At 33.1% G+C, this 19946-nt stretch overlaps 2 protein-coding genes and 1 pseudogene across 6 annotated transcripts; 1 reads left to right on the top strand and 2 right to left on the bottom strand.

Moving 5' to 3' along the window:
- Positions 1–7958: 7958 nt before the first annotated feature.
- On the top strand, positions 7959–12267 carry LOC106348132 (protein NLP2). 5 transcript variants are annotated; one of them, XM_048763380.1, is made up of 5 exons: positions 7959–8055; positions 8912–9933; positions 10020–10067; positions 10142–11105; positions 11193–12267. In XM_048763380.1, exons 2-5 carry the CDS (start codon positions 9058–9060, stop codon positions 12008–12010), a joined length of 2706 nt encoding a protein of 901 aa, XP_048619337.1. In that variant the 5' UTR covers positions 7959–8055; positions 8912–9057; the 3' UTR covers positions 12011–12267. The 5 variants fall into 5 exon arrangements, with proteins under 5 accessions (XP_048619337.1, XP_048619336.1, XP_022562756.2 ...); XM_048763379.1 differs by having other exon boundaries at positions 7992–8173; XM_022707035.2 differs by lacking the exon at positions 7959–8055 and adding an exon at positions 8220–8495 and having other exon boundaries at positions 10151–11105.
- Positions 12268–13756: 1489 nt separating this feature from the next.
- Positions 13757–15866, bottom strand: LOC111207573 (annotated as a pseudogene).
- Positions 15867–16066: 200 nt separating this feature from the next.
- On the bottom strand, positions 16067–19334 carry LOC111207600. Its single transcript, XM_048763378.1, has one exon. It carries the CDS (start codon positions 17281–17283, stop codon positions 16510–16512), a length of 774 nt encoding a protein of 257 aa, XP_048619335.1. The 5' UTR covers positions 17284–19334; the 3' UTR covers positions 16067–16509.
- Positions 19335–19946: the final 612 nt, after the last annotated feature.

Here is a 19946-nt window from a genome sequence, read left to right as displayed (position 1 = left end):
GCATATTTTTATTTATTAGTTAATCAATATTAACTTTGTGCCAATTATAAAATCAAAAATGTTAAATAACTAGGTTTTTAATATGATTAAATGTTTGGTTTAGTTTGTTTTATTTAAACATTTTTATTTGAGTTTCAATCGGTGGAAAATTACGTAGCCAAAAACATAATTCAAAGATATATTTGTGTAATCTATATTATTAAAGTTGAAGTACACAATGAGATTGTTTGGAAACTTGAATAGTAGTTTTAATAAAATTTGTTTGGATATATGAATAGCAGTATCTATTAATTGTATTTTCATATTTCACTTAGTTTAACAATTTCATTAATTATATTACTTTAACAATAATTTATATCATTAATTATATTACCATAATAGTAGTGCATATTTTTATTTATTAGTTAATCAATATTAACTTTGTGCCAATTATAAAATAAAATTTTTTAAATAACTAGGTTTTTCATTTGATTAAATGTTTGGTTTAGTTTGTTTTATTTAAACATTTTTATTTGAGTTTCAATCGGTGGAAAATTACGTAGCCAAAAACATAATTCAAAGATATGTTTTTGTAAATAAAATAATAACTTAAATAAAAATAATAAAAATGTGCTACATTTATTACCACTTAATTTTCACTCCATATAATTATTTTACTTAACAAAAAACTCTTTTTATTTCACTTATTTTAGCCAAACACATAAAAATAAATTTTTTTTATTAGTTTATAAAATCAGTTGTAAATGAACATTATCTATCCATTTATGTACATGTTGTTCCTTTCGGGTATCGTTTTTTTTTTGTTTTGAAACAAGATCCCGCTTAAATATTATAAATTTATGTATGGGTTTTGAGTTGAGTCATTTTGGATCTGGATGAATTCAGTTCTGATGTATATGAACCTAAAAATATCTAAATAACCAATGTATCTAAAGCGGATTCGGATATTTGTAACAAAATAACCATATTACCTGATTCGGTCCAGGTCTTTTGAATATCATTAGTTATATTATGATACATCTAAAATATATAACACTAATTATAAAAAATAAATATTGATGTATAAAATGTACAAACCAACATCCACGCGGATCAATATCTAGGTGTTATTATAGAACAGTTCTCTTTTAACTTCTAGTTTGAAAAAAAAAAATTCCAGTGTGTTGCCACAAGGGATGGCAACAAGAAGCAATGTTTAATCACTTATCTTTCATTTAAAAAAGTCATTAATTAAAAGACGTGACATCATCTTCCATTATTCGTGGGATTACCTTCAAAAAAATATTATTTATTCATGGTAAGTTATCAATACTATTAAACTAAGAAAATGACGAGTTATTCTTGGGTTCACCCTAACCTCTAGGTTCACCAACCAATAAGATTTTATTATTTCAAATTTGATATCTTTTAAAAAAGGAAACAAAATATTATCAAGTTATATTATATTTTTAAAATAAAAAGATAAAAAAAAAAGTAGTTACAAAAAAAAGATTTTTTAAAAAAAAATATTGTTAACGTCGTCAGCAAAACACTAAACCCTAAATCATAATCCTTAAACCCTAAATCTGAAACTCTAAACCCTTGGGTAAACCCTAAACCCTTGGATAAATCATAAACTTTAAATCAAAAACACTAAACACTAAAATCCTAAACCCTTGAGTGTTTTAGTGTTTGTTTTTGATTCAGAGTTTATGGTTTATCCAAGGATTTAGGGTTTCGGATTTAGGGTTTATGGATTAGGATTTAGAGTTTAGTTTTTTCCTGGCGATGTTAAAAATATATATTTTTTAATTACTACTATATATATTTTTTATTTTTTATCTTTTTATTTTTAAAACATAATATAACTTGACAATATTTTGTTTCCTTTTATAAAAGATATCAAATTTGAAATAACATAATCTTATTGGTTGGTGAACCTAGAGGTTCACTTTAGGGGGTGAACCCAAGAAAAAATCTAATTATATATCGTGGATGTAACCACCACTTGAGCATAATAATCGGGATCCACTTTTTCTATTTACATCTAAATATCTTATTTAATCAAACAAAAGCTAAAATTAAATAAAGGTGAGAAAAGTGCATGATAGCATCAAAATCGTCAGTTAATTATTACTTCAATCAAAATATTTTAAAATTGCATCTAAATTCCCTAGAAGATATAACATTTAAATATATAACTTAACCAACTTCTATTTGGTACCTAATTATATGGCTAATATCTAATTTAAATTCTGAATATATTTTTAATGTGTATCTGATATTATTATGAAAGTATTATATATTCTACGGATTTTAGTTTAATGAGTTTTAAATATGTTATTTGATTAAAAAAATGTGTTTAATGTAATTTTACTGAAAGTTAGTGAAGATCATATTACCTCATTTACATATATATAACATAATATATTAAAATTATTTTTTAAACATTTTTCAAAAAATTTGTTTGGTTTTCGATACGGGTTAAATTTGATATTGGTTTCAGATATAACACTTTAAGAACCGTTCGAGTATATAGACCAGATCTACTAGAGTAATCGACTTTGATTTTCGGGTCGATTCCGAGTTGAGTTTTTCTGGGTACGAATATTCTTGGCTAATTATGTTAGGTAACTATTACAATAATATAATATGTTACAAACTTTAGGAATAAAGTTTAAAAATAATTTCTGAAATGCATATGGTATAAGTGTAAAGTTATACAACTTGACATATTTAATATAGTTACCAAAAATTATATTAAATTAAATAAATATTAAACACAAATATGATTACAAAAAATAACATAAATATGAAAATTAAATTTCTCAAAAAAAAATAAATATATATATCCGCCTTTTAAAGGGCGGGTCAAAATCTAGTTATCTTTAAAACAAGCAATACTTATGGATAATTAGCATACTATATACTAATTAACATTTTCCTTAAAAGATTCAGCGCCACTAGCTAAATTGTCTCATCACACACCTACACATATCCAACTACATGGCGTTGATATGGTATTGATATTTGTTATAATATGAAAGTATTTCATATCTCTTAACTAATAAGGAGGTTAAAATCACGTAATTAAGGAGTGAAACTAGTGTTTCCAGAAAAAGCGACATGTGTTGGGCCTGCCGGATTCAGCCAAATAATTCCAGTTAGATATTTTGGTGCTATTTTGTTTTATAGATAAAATTAGAGACAGGTTTCGTGCACGACTATATATTTCTTATAATTAGTCAATTAATTTGTATGTATATACGAGAGAACTTATAAGTTATTATAAACAAAGGGATTCCATCTGACTAAATCTATATATCTATAATATAATAGTACAGTTCCTTATTCCCTGAGACGGCACGTCAGCATTTTGGTAGGTCTCATTTTGAAAAAGTGTGAAAAAGTGTCAAGTCTTTGGGTTCGAACCCGGATTATTGAGATATAAACACTAACATTTATATCACTAAACTAAAGAATACTTTGTACATTGATGGCCAAAACTAATACTCCTTCTGTTCCCGAAAGTAAGATGTTTTAGATTTTTTACTTGTTCCACAAAGATAGATTTTCTATATGTTTAAGGTATTTTTTTATACTTTTAAGAAACATTAAATAAAAATATTTGAATTGATTAAATTTCATTGGTGAAAAGTTATTGGAAAGTGTATGATAAAGTAAAAGAAAAATTAAATTATAAATATTTATTGAATTCTTAATAAGCGTGAACACTTTAGAAAATCTTACTTCCGGGAACAGAGGGAATATTTATTTATGAAGGTTGGAAACCTTTGCTTCTTCGGTTTTCTCTGTGGGTCAGACCTACAAGTGTATTATGAGTTTCATTTTTAAATGAGGTTCATCACGTTATATGAAAAAAACAACAATTATAGTTTTTCCATATTGTAAATTGTCTTCGCTTAACATGAGTTAGGGTTCTTTTCATCATTGTCTTAGACAAGTTTGAGTTATAGAATTGCGCTGTGTGTCTGTTCGTAATCTATTTTTTCATCGGTGAACACTTCATCTCCCCATCTTAAATCGCTTGATCTTAAATGTTCCTGAGTTGTAGCCTTTCTGTAAACCCTATATATATATGATTCTCATCTTTGATGAACCTAATTTGCATCTGCACAAAACTCATTGATTCCTCTTAGCTTTAACGATCTTCTAGAAAATGTCTCTCTGCCTCTCCAGTTCCTCAAACCGGTGTTCCCGACATCCGTCACTCAACCGTCGAGTCTCTCCGTGTTGGTCGTAGTAGTCAGAGCATAGCCTCTAACCTCCTCGCTTAGGGGATTCCCTGAACTTCAAGAAAGACAGTGAGTTTATGGGAATCACGGTTCTCTTCCTTGATGAAAAGGTAAGTTAATCTTCGATTTATCACACTTATTTAATATAATTGTTTTTAATTGATTTTCTGATTTTTTGTTAAATAATATTATTTGCAGATTCCGTGATTCATGAGTTTATTCCCGCCGGACGTGCTAATCATTACATGCCATCTTTGAAAGCCGGTTCCGTTGTGAAAGTCGATCGTTTTGAGGCTGCTAGATGCTCAAGCATGTACAAGATAATTGATCATCCATTCCTCATTCGTTTCATCTCACCAACTATTATTGATGAAGTCATCACATGTGCTCCTGAGATCAATCTCCAATCATAATTAGACTGTTTGACAATTTCCAAGTGATTACGAACACAAACCTAGAACTCTCAGGTATATTATCATATTGCATCTGGGTTTATAATATGTTTCGTTATCATAACTGATATTTAAACTTGCAGATGTGGTTGGGAAAATTCGTTATGTCCAAGGCTATGGCCTTAGCAAAGAAACAACTCGAGTCGTTATCCGTCTCCTCATTGATCCGTAAGAAACAATCAACACACAATTCCCTTTTATATTATTATCTATATTGTGCTAACATCAATAATCAAAATATTTCCTACCCAAATTATGTGGTCGTCTATTTATCTCTCTTACTTATCAAACTAATTTTACACAAACCTTTATTTTACAGCTTAAAAGAAACCACAACAACCCAAACAATCAAAACACCAAAAACTAGAATTCCAAAAAAGACGAATCATTAATGACCACCTCTCTTTTTGTCTAATCTTAGAAATAAACTTCAAAACAAATATACCAAACCATTCACCTCAACTAAAACTCAACGACACATACATCAAGTCAACTAAACAAATACAAACTACACGACCAGCTATTTAACAATTTACAAATTTACTTTCGCAACGACACATACATCGAGTCAGCTAAACAAATACAAATTTCATGGCCATCTATTTAACAATTTACAAACTTACTTTCGCAACGAAGAAGACGAAGACGACAACCAAGATCAGTGAAATTACCTAAACAAAAAAAAAGAGTAAGTTATGAACTCTGATAAATACAACTAACAATGATTTTTGTTTACATATTACCCATCAAATAAAGGTCCGATAAGAGCAACAAGTTTAAAAATACAATAAAAACATATAACAAACATAATAAGGATAATAAAAATTATTTCTTAATACACACAACTTACACAACTAAACTAGAGAAAAAATATCCAGAAACAAAAGGTACTCTCAACAACTTTAATATAATTTATGTACTCTCAACAGTACAAGAAACAAATTAAAAGGACAAACAAACAATAAGTTTCAGTGATACAACAAACAACAACACGAACTATATCAATCACATTACTAACACAGTTTAGTCTTTCATAAGTGGAGAACAATGCATACACAGTTCATCATCACAACTCTAACCCTATAACAATAAAAAAAACTTGAAAAACAACTCAAAACGCAAAATTCACAACTACAATAACCCTAGCAAATATTGAGATGAAACAAGACCTTTATCCACAACTCCGCGTTTGTGCGGGGACAATGCCCCTAGTATTTAGAAGTAAAGAAACTGATGGAGATTATAGTAAGAGACTACAGTTAATGACCATTTTATTAAGTCAGGTCTTGGATGCGGCGAGTCGGGGATCAGACGATGGGGAAGGGACCATGGCTCATCAGATCACTGAGAGCCGTTTGATCCTGACTTTTTGGAACAAAGTGGCTTAACTTAACCCATCTTTCTCCACTCCCAAAGCCTGGCCCTTTGGAGATTATCTTATAATAATACACACTCATCATTCTCTAATGTGTGATTTTCAAATTAATAAATTGAGAAGAACATGTGTATAAGACCGGATTGGATGATGGATTTGCCGTATAGTTGGACTTGGGTCGATATATTTCCTAATATTGAACTTCTCAAAGTACATCTTGAAGTCGCAGGGAGAACGTAGATGTACATTATACCCAAAGCGTATACCAACATTGTTGATTTATTAGGGTTTTTTTTTAAACTTTGATTTACTAGAGTTCTGCAATTAATCTAGACACGCATTAGAAATCAAAATCTAAAATTTTGAAAAACGAATGGCTCCAAAAAAATCATCAAATCACACATAACGTACTATTTACAATTAAAACATATTCAGAATAGAGATTGATTTGTTATCACAAGTTGCATAGAGAGTAAAAACATCTTTTTAGAGAAGCTACTTTGTTGTCAAATGATCAAAAATGGTTTTTATTCATATATATAATTTTGTGTTTGATTACTAACTAAATACACAATATTTCTAATGATTTCTTGGTCACACTTTTTTTTGGGACAAATATTTCTTGGTCACACTATTACACTAATTAGAGTTAGCTCCTTCGTTAATTATGATAAGGATTAAAAGTGAAGACCCATTTCATTATTTTGGAATGAAACATATGATCTCTCTTTCATCGTCTCGACAAATACATTTCAGATCTAACTTCCAACATAGGAGGCAATTATGTGGTTTAACTGACCCGGTAAAAAATTTCACTTCCACTGTAATAATTTAGTATTTTCATATTGTGTTCCGTCTTTCTTGGATCCATATCTGTATATTAATTCTAAATTTTGCACGTCTCGTATAGTCATTTTATTTCATGTAAAAATGTGTACTATTCTCTAAGAACTTTTTTAATTTCTTAACAACAATACTACCTAAGCCTTTTTTCAAACAAAAAAAAAAACAACAATACTACCTGGTTATTGAACTTCAATAACTCAAGTAATTCCTAAATGATTACACTTTATAGTTATCATGAAAGATGAAACGTACGTATTATTGTAAAAAAGAAAAGAAAAAAGAGGGTTTTACCAAAAAAATAAAACAAAAGAGGTTAGTCAATAATTAACCAGTGTGAACTTTTATCATTGAAAACAATTCAAATCAGCTAGTGAACGAATAATTGTATAATTCAAAAACTATTTCATTATCTTCCATGAATCGAACTCACATGGATGCCATTTGAAACTTGAAAGCATTGAAATAACTTTCAGAAAACATTAAAGCTTACAAATTCAATGAATATAAATAACTTTGTTTAACCTTTTTGTACTGAAAGCAATACAAAATTCAATCTTATAGAAGAAGAGAATGATCACTATTGGATAGTTATTTTAATCTGCACCCTTCAATAAATCTTTGTGTATTCATATAAATGACATTCAGAGAGATTTAATCATTGTTTATGCAAAGTGGCATTTTTATAACCATTGTTTAGGCAAAGTGGCATTTTAAGAAAACTTCAAACTATCAACAAACAAATAAAAAAAATTAAAACTAGGGCTGAGGTCACAAAAGGATTATTGTTTTAATGAGAAGTTAAACAAAGAATCTTGAAGGTCAAATAATTAATGTAACCTGTTAAACATGACAGACATTGTCTTCTGCAAGAATCTTTCTTCCTCTTTCATTGATAGAAATCACAGTTTAACCAACGAAACAGAACAAAGTACATACCTGCTTACGTAATCATAAATATTTATATTTAATTAATACTATATATATTAAAACAAGAGATCACCAGCTACATAATTAAGAGAGAACAAACATCTCAGCTCTTTAAAAACCTCAACATCAACTTCCTTTCCTCTTCTCTATCTCTATTATCATCTTTTTGCAGAAGAAAACAGAGAAACAAAAGATCTTTATTTCTTCTTTTTAACTGCAGGTGGGTTTTTTTCTTTTTAAATTTAAGTGTGGAAATCTAAGAACAGTAGATAGATCTTATTGGCTAGTTTAAAACGGGTCCACTTTGTTCTTGGGGAAAGATTCTGCACGCCCACATGGTAAGATTAAAATAGACTAGCATTACCCTTCATCACCTACTTGTGTCCAGAAAGAAGTGGTGATGATAATAGATCACCAACTTGAGCAAATGACTTTTTCACAGCTTTTTTTTTTTGGTTTTTTCTCAGAATCTTCCTATCAGTTATGTGCTTGTGTACCAATAAAAATAGACCAAACAAACCTCTTTCTAACCGAAAACAGAGCAAAATCTTTTGTTTTCTGTCAGCTTATTTACTTGTTCTGAGTGTTTGAAACCCAAAGTCAATTATTCTCTTTATTTCCTGAAAATTCTATCAACTTGCTCAGTGAATCTTGACAAAAGTAAGTAATCTATTTTGTTCTTTGGAAACTGATGTCATAGAGCATCAGGTTCTTAATTTATGAATCTCATTCTTTTTTTTCCTTTCATCTTCTTCTGTGTTGCATTTATTTTCTGCTGGAAATTTCTTTGCATTTACTTTAAAAGTCTCAATAATTGCCCCTCTTGGAGTTTCCATGTCCATTGGTGTTATTGGAGTACAATGTTTTCAAGTCAACTCTCTGTAGCTTTTATATATAAATATATATATATATATATATATATAGCCTCTCTATGATCTCACAACCTCTCTTAAACTCTATTATATACATGTTGAAATGCACCTTTGATCTTACAGTTGACAAATACTGAGTTATGCTCTTCTCTTCTCTTGTTATTTTTGTGGTTTTGATCATGTTTCTGCAACCTTTGTTTGCAGATAGTTTATATAGACACCAAGGAAAGGAACCATAACTCAAAGACACTTGTTCTCACCATTTCATGAAGAACAAGTCCATGAAAATTTGAGAGTTTTGTTAAGCTTCTGGTGGATGCAAGATTGAGTTAAAAAAAAAGGATTCTTATATGGAAGGTGGTAGTAGTGGTGGACATGGCAGTTTCTTACCTAATTCTAGCTTTGGTGCATTCTCTGAGACGGCTACAAATATGGACTTCATGGACGAACTCTTCTTTGATGGATGTTGGCTTGAGACAACAGATGGTAAGAGCTTGAAGCAGACAACACCCACCAACATGAATGACAACAACAACAACAACAACAACTCTTTCCTTTATGAGACAGAGAGAAAGTTTCCTCAAATAACACCAGGTTCTCTCAAGATAGAAGATCTCACAAATCGACCGATGAATCAAGTACCATCTTACCAGTTTACAGCTATGAGTTCTACACAAGCAGAGAAGTCTCTCCTTGAAGAAACTGAGAGAGGTAAGAGATGGTGGATAGCTCCAAGAACAAGGCAAGGCCCTTCTTCATCAGTGAAAGAAAGACTAGTACAAGCTATCAAGGGTCTTAACGAGGCGGTTCAGGATAAAGACTCCCTTATTCAGATATGGGTGCCAATCCAACAAGAAGGCAAGAACTTCCTCACCACTTTGGAGCAGCCACACTCCTTCAACCCAAAACACTTGAGTCTTAAAAGATACAGAGATGCCTCAGTGGCATATAACTTCCTGGCTGATGAGGATTCCAAGGAGTCAGTAGGTCTCCCTGGCCGTGTGTTCCTTGGGAAGTTACCTGAGTGGACACCTGATGTTCGGTTCTTCAGAAGTGAAGAGTATCCACGCATCAAAGAAGCTCAGAAGTGTGATGTTAGAGGATCATTAGCCCTTCCTGTGTTTGAAAAAGGTAGTGGGATTTGTCTAGGAGTTGTTGAGATTGTCAGAACAACTCAAAAGATGAATTACAAGCCAGAGCTTGACAATATCTGTAAAGCCCTAGAGGTTCTCTCTCTGTCCCTTGGATCACAAGTTTTGTTTGAGTACTGTATAAACCTAAAGAGGTTGCTGTATTTTATTTTATTTTGTAGGCTGTTAATCTAAGAAGTTCAGAAAACTTGAAATCTCCAAGCAGTGAGGTGTTTAAAAATCTTATTATCCTAAATCAAATCATTTGATTAACACACAAATAAACAATGCACTTTGTTTTCAGTTTCTCCAGGTTTATAATCAGTTCTACTATGCAGCATTACCTGAGGTATCAAACTTTTTGGCATCAGTCTGCAGATCATATGATCTGCCTCTGGCTTTAACATGGGCACCGTGTGCTAGGCAAGAAGGCAGAGGTGGATCCAGACACTCTGATGAGAACTTCTCTGAGTGTGTTTCAACTGTAGATTCAGCTTGCTTTGTCCTTGACCAACAGAGTTATCATTTCCAAGTGGCGTGCTCTGAGCACCATCTTCTTCAAGGGGAAGGCATTGTGGGAAAAGCATTTAAACGAACCAAACTGTTCTTTGTCCCTGAAGTTACCACTTTTAGCAAGACCAACTACTCTCTTGCGCACCACGCTAAGATCTCTGGTCTGCATGCCGCTTTAGCTGTCCCTTTGAAAAACAAATTCAACGGTTCTGTTGAGTTTGTGTTGGAGTTTTTCTTTCCAAAAACTTGCCTTGACACCGAAGCGCAACAAGAAATGCTCAAGTCACTGTCTGTGTCACTGCAGAATGATTTCAGGAGCTTGAATCTTGTCATTGATAAAGAGCTAGAGCTTGAAGTGGTGTTTCCTGTAAGAGAGGAGCTACTTTTCTCAGAGAAACCTTTGCCTCTTGAACCTTTTCCTTTGGAAGAGATCTCTCAGGAAGATTCCTCATGGATCTCTCACATGATAAAGGCTAATGAGAAGGGTAAAGGCGTGTCGCTTTCATGGGAGTATCAGAAAGAAGAGCCAAAAGAAGAGTTCATGCTGACATCTGGTTGGGACAACAACAATCAGATTTGCCTTGGCCGTGGCCACAGTAGCTTTGATTCAGCTTCCTTCGGTGTGGGACAACCATTGTTAGGAAGTAGAAGACAAGGTGAAAAGAGAAGAACAAAAACAGAAAAGACAATCGGTTTAGAAGTTCTTAGACAGTACTTTGCTGGAAGCCTCAAAGATGCAGCCAAGAACATTGGTGGTAAGATAAACTTCATGTTATTTAATTATTTCTATTTTCATAAATTTCTCAGACAGTGATGAGATTTTCATTCTTATGTTGTTTCAGTTTGTCCAACTACATTGAAAAGAATATGTAGGCAACATGGGATAACAAGATGGCCTTCAAGGAAGATCAAGAAAGTGGGACATTCTTTAAAGAAACTCCAACTTGTGATAGACTCTGTTCAAGGTGTTCAAGGGTCTATCCAGCTTGATTCATTCTACACAAGTTTCCCAGAGTTAAGCTCTCAGAATGTATCTGGTACTGGTACTGGTACTTACTTCAAGAATGTTCAAACCGAGAACGGTGTTTCAGCTCAGGGGATTGCTTCAAAATCACCACCATCATCTTCTTGTAGCCACAGCTCTGGTTCAAGCACATGCTGCTCAACTGAAGCTAACAATACTGCTAATACCTTAACCACTCTGATGGCTGAAAATGCTGGAGAAATCTTGAAGAGAGCTCGCAGCGAGGTAAAACTTCACACCATGGAGGAAACAAAGCCTATCTCTAGAACACTGAGCCACAAAACATTCAGTCAGCATCCTCTTAGCTCGAAAGCTGGAGGCGCCTCTAAAGTGAAAGCCACGTTCGGTGAGGCCAAAGTACGGTTTACTTTGCTCCCAACATGGGGCTTCAGAGAGTTGCGTCACGAGATTGCTAGGCGTTTTAACATAGATAATAACAATATTGCAACCTTTGATCTTAAGTACTTGGATGATGACAAGGAGTGGGTTCTTCTGACGTGTGAAGCGGATTTGGAGGAGTGTATAGACATTTATAGATCATCACAGAGCCGCACTATCAAGATCAGCGTTCATCAAGCTTCTCAAGTCAAGCTGAGAGGCTCTTTTGGTAGTACTGGTCCTGGTCCTTCGTTATAAGCCATGTGGAAAGGTTGCTACGTGAAAGGGCAAGGAGATTCTTCTACTAATTTAATAGTGTGTTAGAAACAAAATGTTACTTGCCATTTTATAGACTTAGAGGTTGTATACATATTCTCAATGCCTTTGATCATACCATTATGCAAGCAGTAGTAGTGGACTCAGCAATGGTTTTCTGCATTGGCTTAGTATATTTTTTTTGTATAATAAGGCGATTGCATACCAGGAACATGCTTATATGTATTTTACCTTATGTACATCATTTGTCACTTGGATTCAACTAAGCTCTGCTAGTATGTTGTATTGAAATGTTTTATGCATCTACACATGAAAACATTAGTCATGCAGTTTTCCTCTTTCTTTCCTCGATAAATGTTTTTCTTACAAAACTTTCCTCGATAAATGTTGCATGCAGCTTGTAGCCAAACCAGAAATAAAAAAGTATTCAAGCATTTCTTTGTTTTTCTTCCAGACGAGATCTTTCTTTTTATAATATAAGTTACAGTTACATATCTTTAAATAGGTCTAACTTGTTTGCAAAATCTCATCTAAAAATCTAGATGAAACATTTACTTACGTCTCTCTTCATTGGTTTTACCTTTTAAGATTTTTAGTCCAGTTTCGGTCCATGTAGTCTGAATCTTAATATTACTCATGTTTTATTGATGACATGGTTTTTTTAATGTGTGTGGTTCTTTTTATTACATTTAAAATTTATCTACAATGTGAAAACATCCTATATTTCACATAAAAGCTTGGACGATCATTAACTCGATGTATAAATTAAAATCGAGTTGAAAGATAAATTATAACTTGATGTAATTTGTGGTAAAATTAAGTGGAAAATGTAATTTTATATGGTAAGTTTGTTATAGAAATAGAACATATCATTTTGTCAAAATAAGACTGACAACTTTTCTGCTGTATAAGTGGCATCATATGTCATCGAAAATAAATTCAAATAAAGACAAGTGAAACATTGATTTACTTGTAAATGTTAAAAACATTATTGAGTAGAAATAAAAAAAAAACATTGAATCATCAAAACAATAAAATTGAGTTATTTAAAGCACTATTAGTTTAATAAGTAATATTTGTTGACAAATAGTGTATTTATCTAATTACAAAAAATTAACAAGTTAAAAGCAAAAAGATAAATGAGAAAATGATGATTCTGCTTCTAAATCATCATTTTTACATTGAACTTTTAGTTAGCAATTTTAGAAGTGACATAACTCAATATTCTAAATCAACCATTATTCATTCTAATTCAAAAAGCTTATAAAATAGTACTTATTCATCATTAATCTTTATTGCATTTATTAGTTATCAACATTTATTGATGAAAATAGTCTTCTCAAGAGCATTCATCATTCTTTGAGTTCTATACATGACACTGATTTGAAATTGGGATTAAAAGCGAGAGAGAGAGAGAGAGAGAGAGAGAGAGAGAGAGGAGAGAGAGAGAGAGAAGAGAGAGAGAGAGAGAGAGAGAGAGAGAGAGAGAGAGAGAGAGAGAGAGAGAGAGAGAGAGAGAGATCTCTCTAGAGAGAGAGAGAGAGAGAGAGAGAGAGAGAGAGAGATCTCTAGAGATCTCTATCTCTCTCTCTCTCTCTCTCTCTCTCTCTCTCTCTCTCTCTCTCTCTCTCTCTCTCTCTCTCTCTCTTCTCTCTCTCTCTCTCTCTCTCTCTCTCTCTCTCTCTCTCTCTCTCTCTCTCTCTCTCTCTCTCTCTCTCTCTCTCTCTCTCTCTCTCTCTTCAATTTTGGATTGCACAAAATTAGTTTGGATTATTCATGAATCTTGGTTAGATAAATTTCAAAAGACCAAACAAAATATACACATCGATCGTTCTTATTATAAACTTAGTTACATTTCATGCTGTTTTTGATATCAATCATTGAACTTTCCACTAAATCGTTTATCAGTTATTTGCTTGATTATGATTTTTTCCTCTTTTTGATATTGTTAAATGTTCACTTCTTTGACTCGATTTACATTTTATTCCACTTTCCGGTTTACATTCCATGAAATCGGTTCATTTAAGTTGATGAAACAAATTTGGGCTCGCCACATCTATCTCAGAGACATTGAGACAGAGGCTCATTCTTTATAGTGAAGGGAACAACTTCTCCTCCACATGGGTGCTCTATAATCCCAAGAATCAGGCATGCTTTGATTTCTCCAAGGCTTACACTTCTGCCATCTTTGCCTCTTTCTTTGTGTTATTGGAGGTATTTTTACTGTTAAAATTAGGTAAAAAAAATAAAAGAAATTAGAAAAATTTGTGAATTTTTACTAAAATTATTAATTAATGTAACAGATTTATATTAATTTAAACCGTATTAACTTGTTTTAAAATAACTTAAACCGAGTTAAAATGGTTTAAATCGATTTGAGTCGTATAAATCGGATTTTAAACATTATGTTTTACATGATTTATCTCATTTAATAAATTTAGCTATCTTTAATAAAATCAATAATGCAGTAAAACTTGCTTTTGTATAACCGTTTTGTGTATGTGGATAATTTGTTATCGTTTGTTTGTTTGTGTATATTTGTAGCTTAATGTATGGTAAGAACATAGAGATAAATAAAAAGCAAACTTATATGGTAAATTTGTATATTCTCATTTAGATTTACATTTTCTTTCTGTACAAAATTTTGTAGGTTCCAGTGACCTAAAGAATGTTAAGAATTGAGACTCTGTATTTGATCAAAGACTTTGAGAGTGATTCAAGTCCATCTTCAAGATCTTGAATACATGACTCTAGGATCTGCACATCCTCAATCTTCAATGACTTCTCTGATTGAAACTCCAAATCCACCAGTGTGAATTCATTTGCCTCTAAGTTAATTTTGTTCTGGTTCATCAGCTTTGAGACCATAGACCATTTGGCACAAGCCTTTGATCCGGACATGAAGCTAAACAGAGACTGAAACAGAGCAACTGTTACAGCTTCTGCTTCTCCAAACACAGCCAAAGACTCTTGGCTCTCTTTGTTTTGTCCCACTTTCAAATTCTTGACTACTTTTTTGGAATGTTTTCTTGAGAGACTTTCTTGAGGATAAGTATTTCTTGACCTCGCTAGATATATCTCCACGCTTTCGTCATAGAATCTACTGGATCTCCATGAGACATTCTTTCATCTGAGACAAACCGTCCTTGGAAATGTTGCATAGATCTAAGATCTTGAGAGATCCTTCAAGAAGCTTCTCAATTTGTTCTTGAGATAACGCCTGGTTGGTGATACATAGACGAATCATCTTTTCAAGAGAATCATGTAAATCTTGAAGGTTGTTTAGTCTTTGGCAAATGGAGGAGCTTGAAGTTGCTTCAGAAGATCTCAGCCTGGTCAACTGCTCATCGATGTGAGCTGCTTGAGGGTGTTGTCTTGAAGGGTAACTGTGAGAGCGCACATGGAAGGAGACTGCCATTTTGTGTTAGAGAGATGAAAGATGTTTTGTTCTGGTCTTCATCGACTATGTTGTCAAAGCTTTTATACACCCTTGAGTGATGGAATACATGGTCTGTGACAGCGATAATTTTGAAATGTCATCAAGCAATAATAATAATAATTGAAAAATATGTGATTCAGATTTAGTCACATTGATTATCTTATAAAATAATGTTGTGATAACGATTCTACATCTTATTGGTTTAGGTACATGCAAAACCAGTAAGGCAATGTCTAACTTAATAATATAATATTAGCGCAGCTCGTGGTGGATGCATTCATGTGCACCATCTTAGTTAACTTAAATCTTCGTTGGTTAACGCAGATCTTGTCTGCAACCTACATTGCAAGATTTGATTTCTCCAACTTTATAAATGCTAATGACACGAAGTGGAATATATAATATATCCATGACTGGTTTTATTTTAATACAAGCCATGCTGGATTTTTTCTTTTAAACAAAGACAATAAGATGCAGAGTAACCTCGTGCACATTCAATTATTTTATTTATGGTTGTTTATTGGGAAGCTAGAAGAAGGAAGGAGGCTTAAGCCTTTACAACTTTAGTACTTTATCCAGACTTTGATTGTGACAAAGTCCGTCAGAAAATATTTACACTAGGGTTTAAAGCTAATGAATCAAAACAGAGTAACAATATCTGTGGATTTTATTAGTAGAAAAAGAATTGCATAATATCTTAATTAGTAACACTTTAGAAAATAGACGATACAACCAGAAGAAAATTCAAGTATGTCCAGTTTCCTGCGGTGAAAATTACAACTAACAAGTCCTATGGTCTGATCACGCTTAGTGATCAATGGGTTTTACTCATCAGACGGCATCCTTTCCAAAGATTTTTTTACTTGTTCGTTGACTTGTTTCTTGAAGGTTCCTTAATGAGTAAAGATTTAGGCAAAAAAATACGAACAGTATAGATAGACAGTATCAAAGGTTATATGACCAAAATATTGTTTGTTTCTATTCTCATTTACATGTATATTAACATTTCCATTTCCGTACAAAACTTTACAGGCGCAACGACCTATACGATGTTAAGAAGTGAGACTCTGTATTTGATCATTGACTTTGAGAGTGACTCAATTCCATCTTCAAGATCTTGAATGCACGACTCTAGCATCTGCACATCTTCCATCTTCAATAACTTCTCAGATTGAAACACATAATCCACTCTTGTGAATTCATTTGCTTCAGCTTCACATGTAGCTTTGTTCTGGCTCATAATCTTCGAAACCAATGACCATTTTCCACAGGCCTTTGATCCGGACATGAAACTAAACAGAGATTCAAACAAAGCAACTGTTACACCTTCTGTTTGTCCAAACACAACCAATGATCTACCCGTGGTCTCTTTGTTCTGTCCCACTTTCAAGTTCTTGAGCACTTTTTGGAATGACTTTTTGAGAGACTTTCTTGTGGCTAAGTATTTCTTGACCTCCGCTGATAGATCTCCACGCTTTCTCCGTAGAATAGATTGAATCTCTTTGAGACCTTCTTTCATCTGCGACAAAGCGTCCTTGGCGGCGTTGCACAAATCCAAGATCATGAGGGATCCATCAATAAGCTTCTCGATCTGATCTTGAGATAAAGCCTGGTTGGTGATAGATAGGCGAATCATTTTCTCAAGAGAATCATATAAATCTTGAAGGTTGCTTAGTCTTTGGTAGATGGAAGAGCTGGAAGATGAAGAGACTGCCTCAGAAGATCTTAATCTGGTCAACTGCTCATCGACATAAGCAGCTTGTGGGTGTTGTAAAGAGGGGACGCTGTTAGAACGAGCATGAAAAGAAACAGTCATTTTTTTTTTGTTTTGAGATGTAGAAAATGCTTTTGTGTTTGTTATGTTTTTCCATTGGCTCTATTGTCAATACATATATATATATAACAATAAGGAAGAGAGACATGAGGAATCTTTAGGTAGTTCAAATCTTGATTCTGATTTGATCACATGAAACTATTTTATAAATAGATTGTAATGGTAAGACAGCAGGTTTTGTCTCCTTTGAGGCATATGGTATCAGCACCACTTGCGTATACATTCATGTGCACCAGCTTATCTTAATCTTTTTGAAGGTTGGTGAAAATCTTGTCTGCCTCCTACACTACAGAGTTTGATCTCTTTCAAGTATTTTTAAAGCTCTAGTAGTTGTGTCATGAAGTGTAATGTGCTAATATTTATTGGTTGGACATGAGGTTTTGAGAGTGAATATATGCATGAATGGTGCTGGTATCATCATCTCCAAGGAGACAAGCCTTACTGGATTTTCTTTTAACAAAGCCAATAAGGTATAGAATCACTCGTGCACATCAATGCATAAACATCGCTAATAATAATATAAAAATATATATATATATGCATGAGTTCTTCCATTTTAAGAGTTAAGAGAGAGTTTCGTTTTACTTTTTTCATTTTACATGAGCATCATGTCGACTCAGGCTTTGATGAATGTGAATAGATGTCTTGTTTATCTAGCATGATCAGAGAGGCTCTATCGTTCATGTATGTAAGAGTCTCTAAGTGCAGAGTCACTCATCGTGCGGTTGCTTTCTCTGTGAGGTCCATATCACTTTTTCCTTATTGTTTATGCGTTAAGATAGGTGGTTGTAGGGAGAATCGATAAGATACGAAACCCTAAACTTATTCAGCTCTCTGAACGTTCATTCATTGAAGAAAGAGACAAACTCTTGTTAGTTAACTTTGGACTCAGCTCCGATGGGCTTGGGCTTGTGGTTCTAAGTATTATCGAGAGTTTGCAAAGCTCTGGGTTTGAGGACTAACGAATATAGACCAAGCTAAGTGAACAAACAGATTTCTTTATGAAATATAACATACAGTTGCGGCTTAGAAGTACTGATCATAAGACATTCCTTGTGGGTTCTGAGATTTTTAGGCTGCCAAGGGAGAACTGTAAATTGGTAAAAGCAACTAGAATCAGCAGAAGAAACCCTAATTTATCTTTGACTTCTTCTGAAGCTGCAGTGTTATGGCAGAAGCGTTCATATAAACTTTTATTTATTCCATAATTTATTTATTCCATAACTTTTTATTGAGTTTTGGATAACATTATAAACATTTTTTTTGGAATGTAGTTGGTGTGATCCGACATAGCGATACTTGTGTCCATTGAGGCTTTACTTATTGGCTACTGCTGCTTTTGGAACTTTGGCTCCTCAGAGTAGAGCGGCGACAACCACTAGTTGTATTGTTTTATTCTTTCTTTCTGCATTACACACTAGTTGTATTGTTGTTGAATTCATATTTCATTTTTTAAAAAAAACTCAAGTTCGTTTTAGAAGAAAAATGACGAGTCAAAAGTACTTCCAACTAGTATATCGACCGACGTCAAAAGTACTTCCAACTAGTATACCATCAAAAATCAAACACACAATATATCGCAAACCAACCATGTCTTTGACTTGAGCTTAGCGTCCCAAAATCAGATAAAACCATTTGTATCATTTATTCAAATCTACGGGGTGATTGGTAGTTGCTGTATGTGCTGTCTATAGTTTTATTTATTTCTAAAACACCAAATTCAGAGCAATTAAGTTTTAAATTTTTTTTTGAAACCACAACTCTTGAAATAACTTAGAGCTGTACAAGTGCTCTGCAGAGCCAAATATCCAAAGTAATTTTTTAATGCTTTCCATAAAATTCTACTGTAATAAAATCTAAAACGACTGCAAAAAATCTGCTACAGCAAAAATTTTAAAATTACGGTCCTCGCCGATCTATAGACCCTATAAGAGGAACATACGGTTTAGCAAATTAATTTTGAAAATGACACTATTTGCGACACATCTTTCCGTTCATAATGCCACAAGACAAAACATTAATTTCAATCCGAGGCAGGATCGATCCACGTGGACTATCACTACATAAAGCGTCTGTCTGGTGAAACTTTTTTTTTTGAGAAAGTTGTCTGGTGAGACTTTGTTTAAAAAGAAAATGAGGTTAGTATAAATAATTAATATTTATGTGTGTAGCTAAATCCATTAAGTCACGTCGTTATCAAGCTTAACTTTATCATATGTATAATGTATGTCCCTTCATTTGAACTCTGAAGAAAAAAGGTTATGTATTTGTAGATGTTTACATTGAGCTCGTCCGGCCGTATTCAGAATTAATGACCGAGTTTGGAGGAAATCTCGACTTAAGCCAAACGATCGAAATCTAAAAAGACGAGATCTATTAAAACTATCAGGAAACTTTGACTAAAATCATGGGGATCTAATTTAAAACTGTTAAAAACCGGTAAGTAAACAAAATTTTGTAAGATGGGTGCCGAAGACGACGATGTCACAGTACCGCTGAAGTAGGTTTCGACGATGTTGTTGCATTAACCCGTGCGACTTTGACCCCCGTAAAATAAACTCCCTTTCGCTCTTCACCTGCTCCAATCAGAATCCTCAAAAAACGGTCATGTAAAACACACAACGTATCAATAAATATCGCAATGC

Source organism: Brassica napus, chromosome C7 (assembly GCF_020379485.1).
Source record: "Brassica napus cultivar Da-Ae chromosome C7, Da-Ae, whole genome shotgun sequence".
Classification (NCBI taxonomy): domain Eukaryota; kingdom Viridiplantae; phylum Streptophyta; class Magnoliopsida; order Brassicales; family Brassicaceae; genus Brassica; species Brassica napus.
This window is presented reverse-complemented; position numbering and strand designations above follow the sequence as displayed.

Bases quoted from the DNA above. Each gene is read 5' to 3' on its own strand.
- LOC106348132 (XM_048763380.1), top strand. From the start codon at position 9,058: ATGGAAGGTGGTAGTAGTGGTGGACATGGCAGTTTCTTACCTAATTCT. The intron at 9,934-10,019 runs GTTCTCTCTCTG...TTTATTTTGTAG, and splicing joins ATATCTGTAAAGCCCTAGAG to GCTGTTAATCTAAGAAGTTC. The intron at 10,068-10,141 runs GTGTTTAAAAAT...CTTTGTTTTCAG, and splicing joins TGAAATCTCCAAGCAGTGAG to TTTCTCCAGGTTTATAATCA.
- LOC111207600 (XM_048763378.1), bottom strand. From the start codon at position 17,283: ATGACTGTTTCTTTTCATGCTCGTTCTAACAGCGTCCCCTCTTTACAA.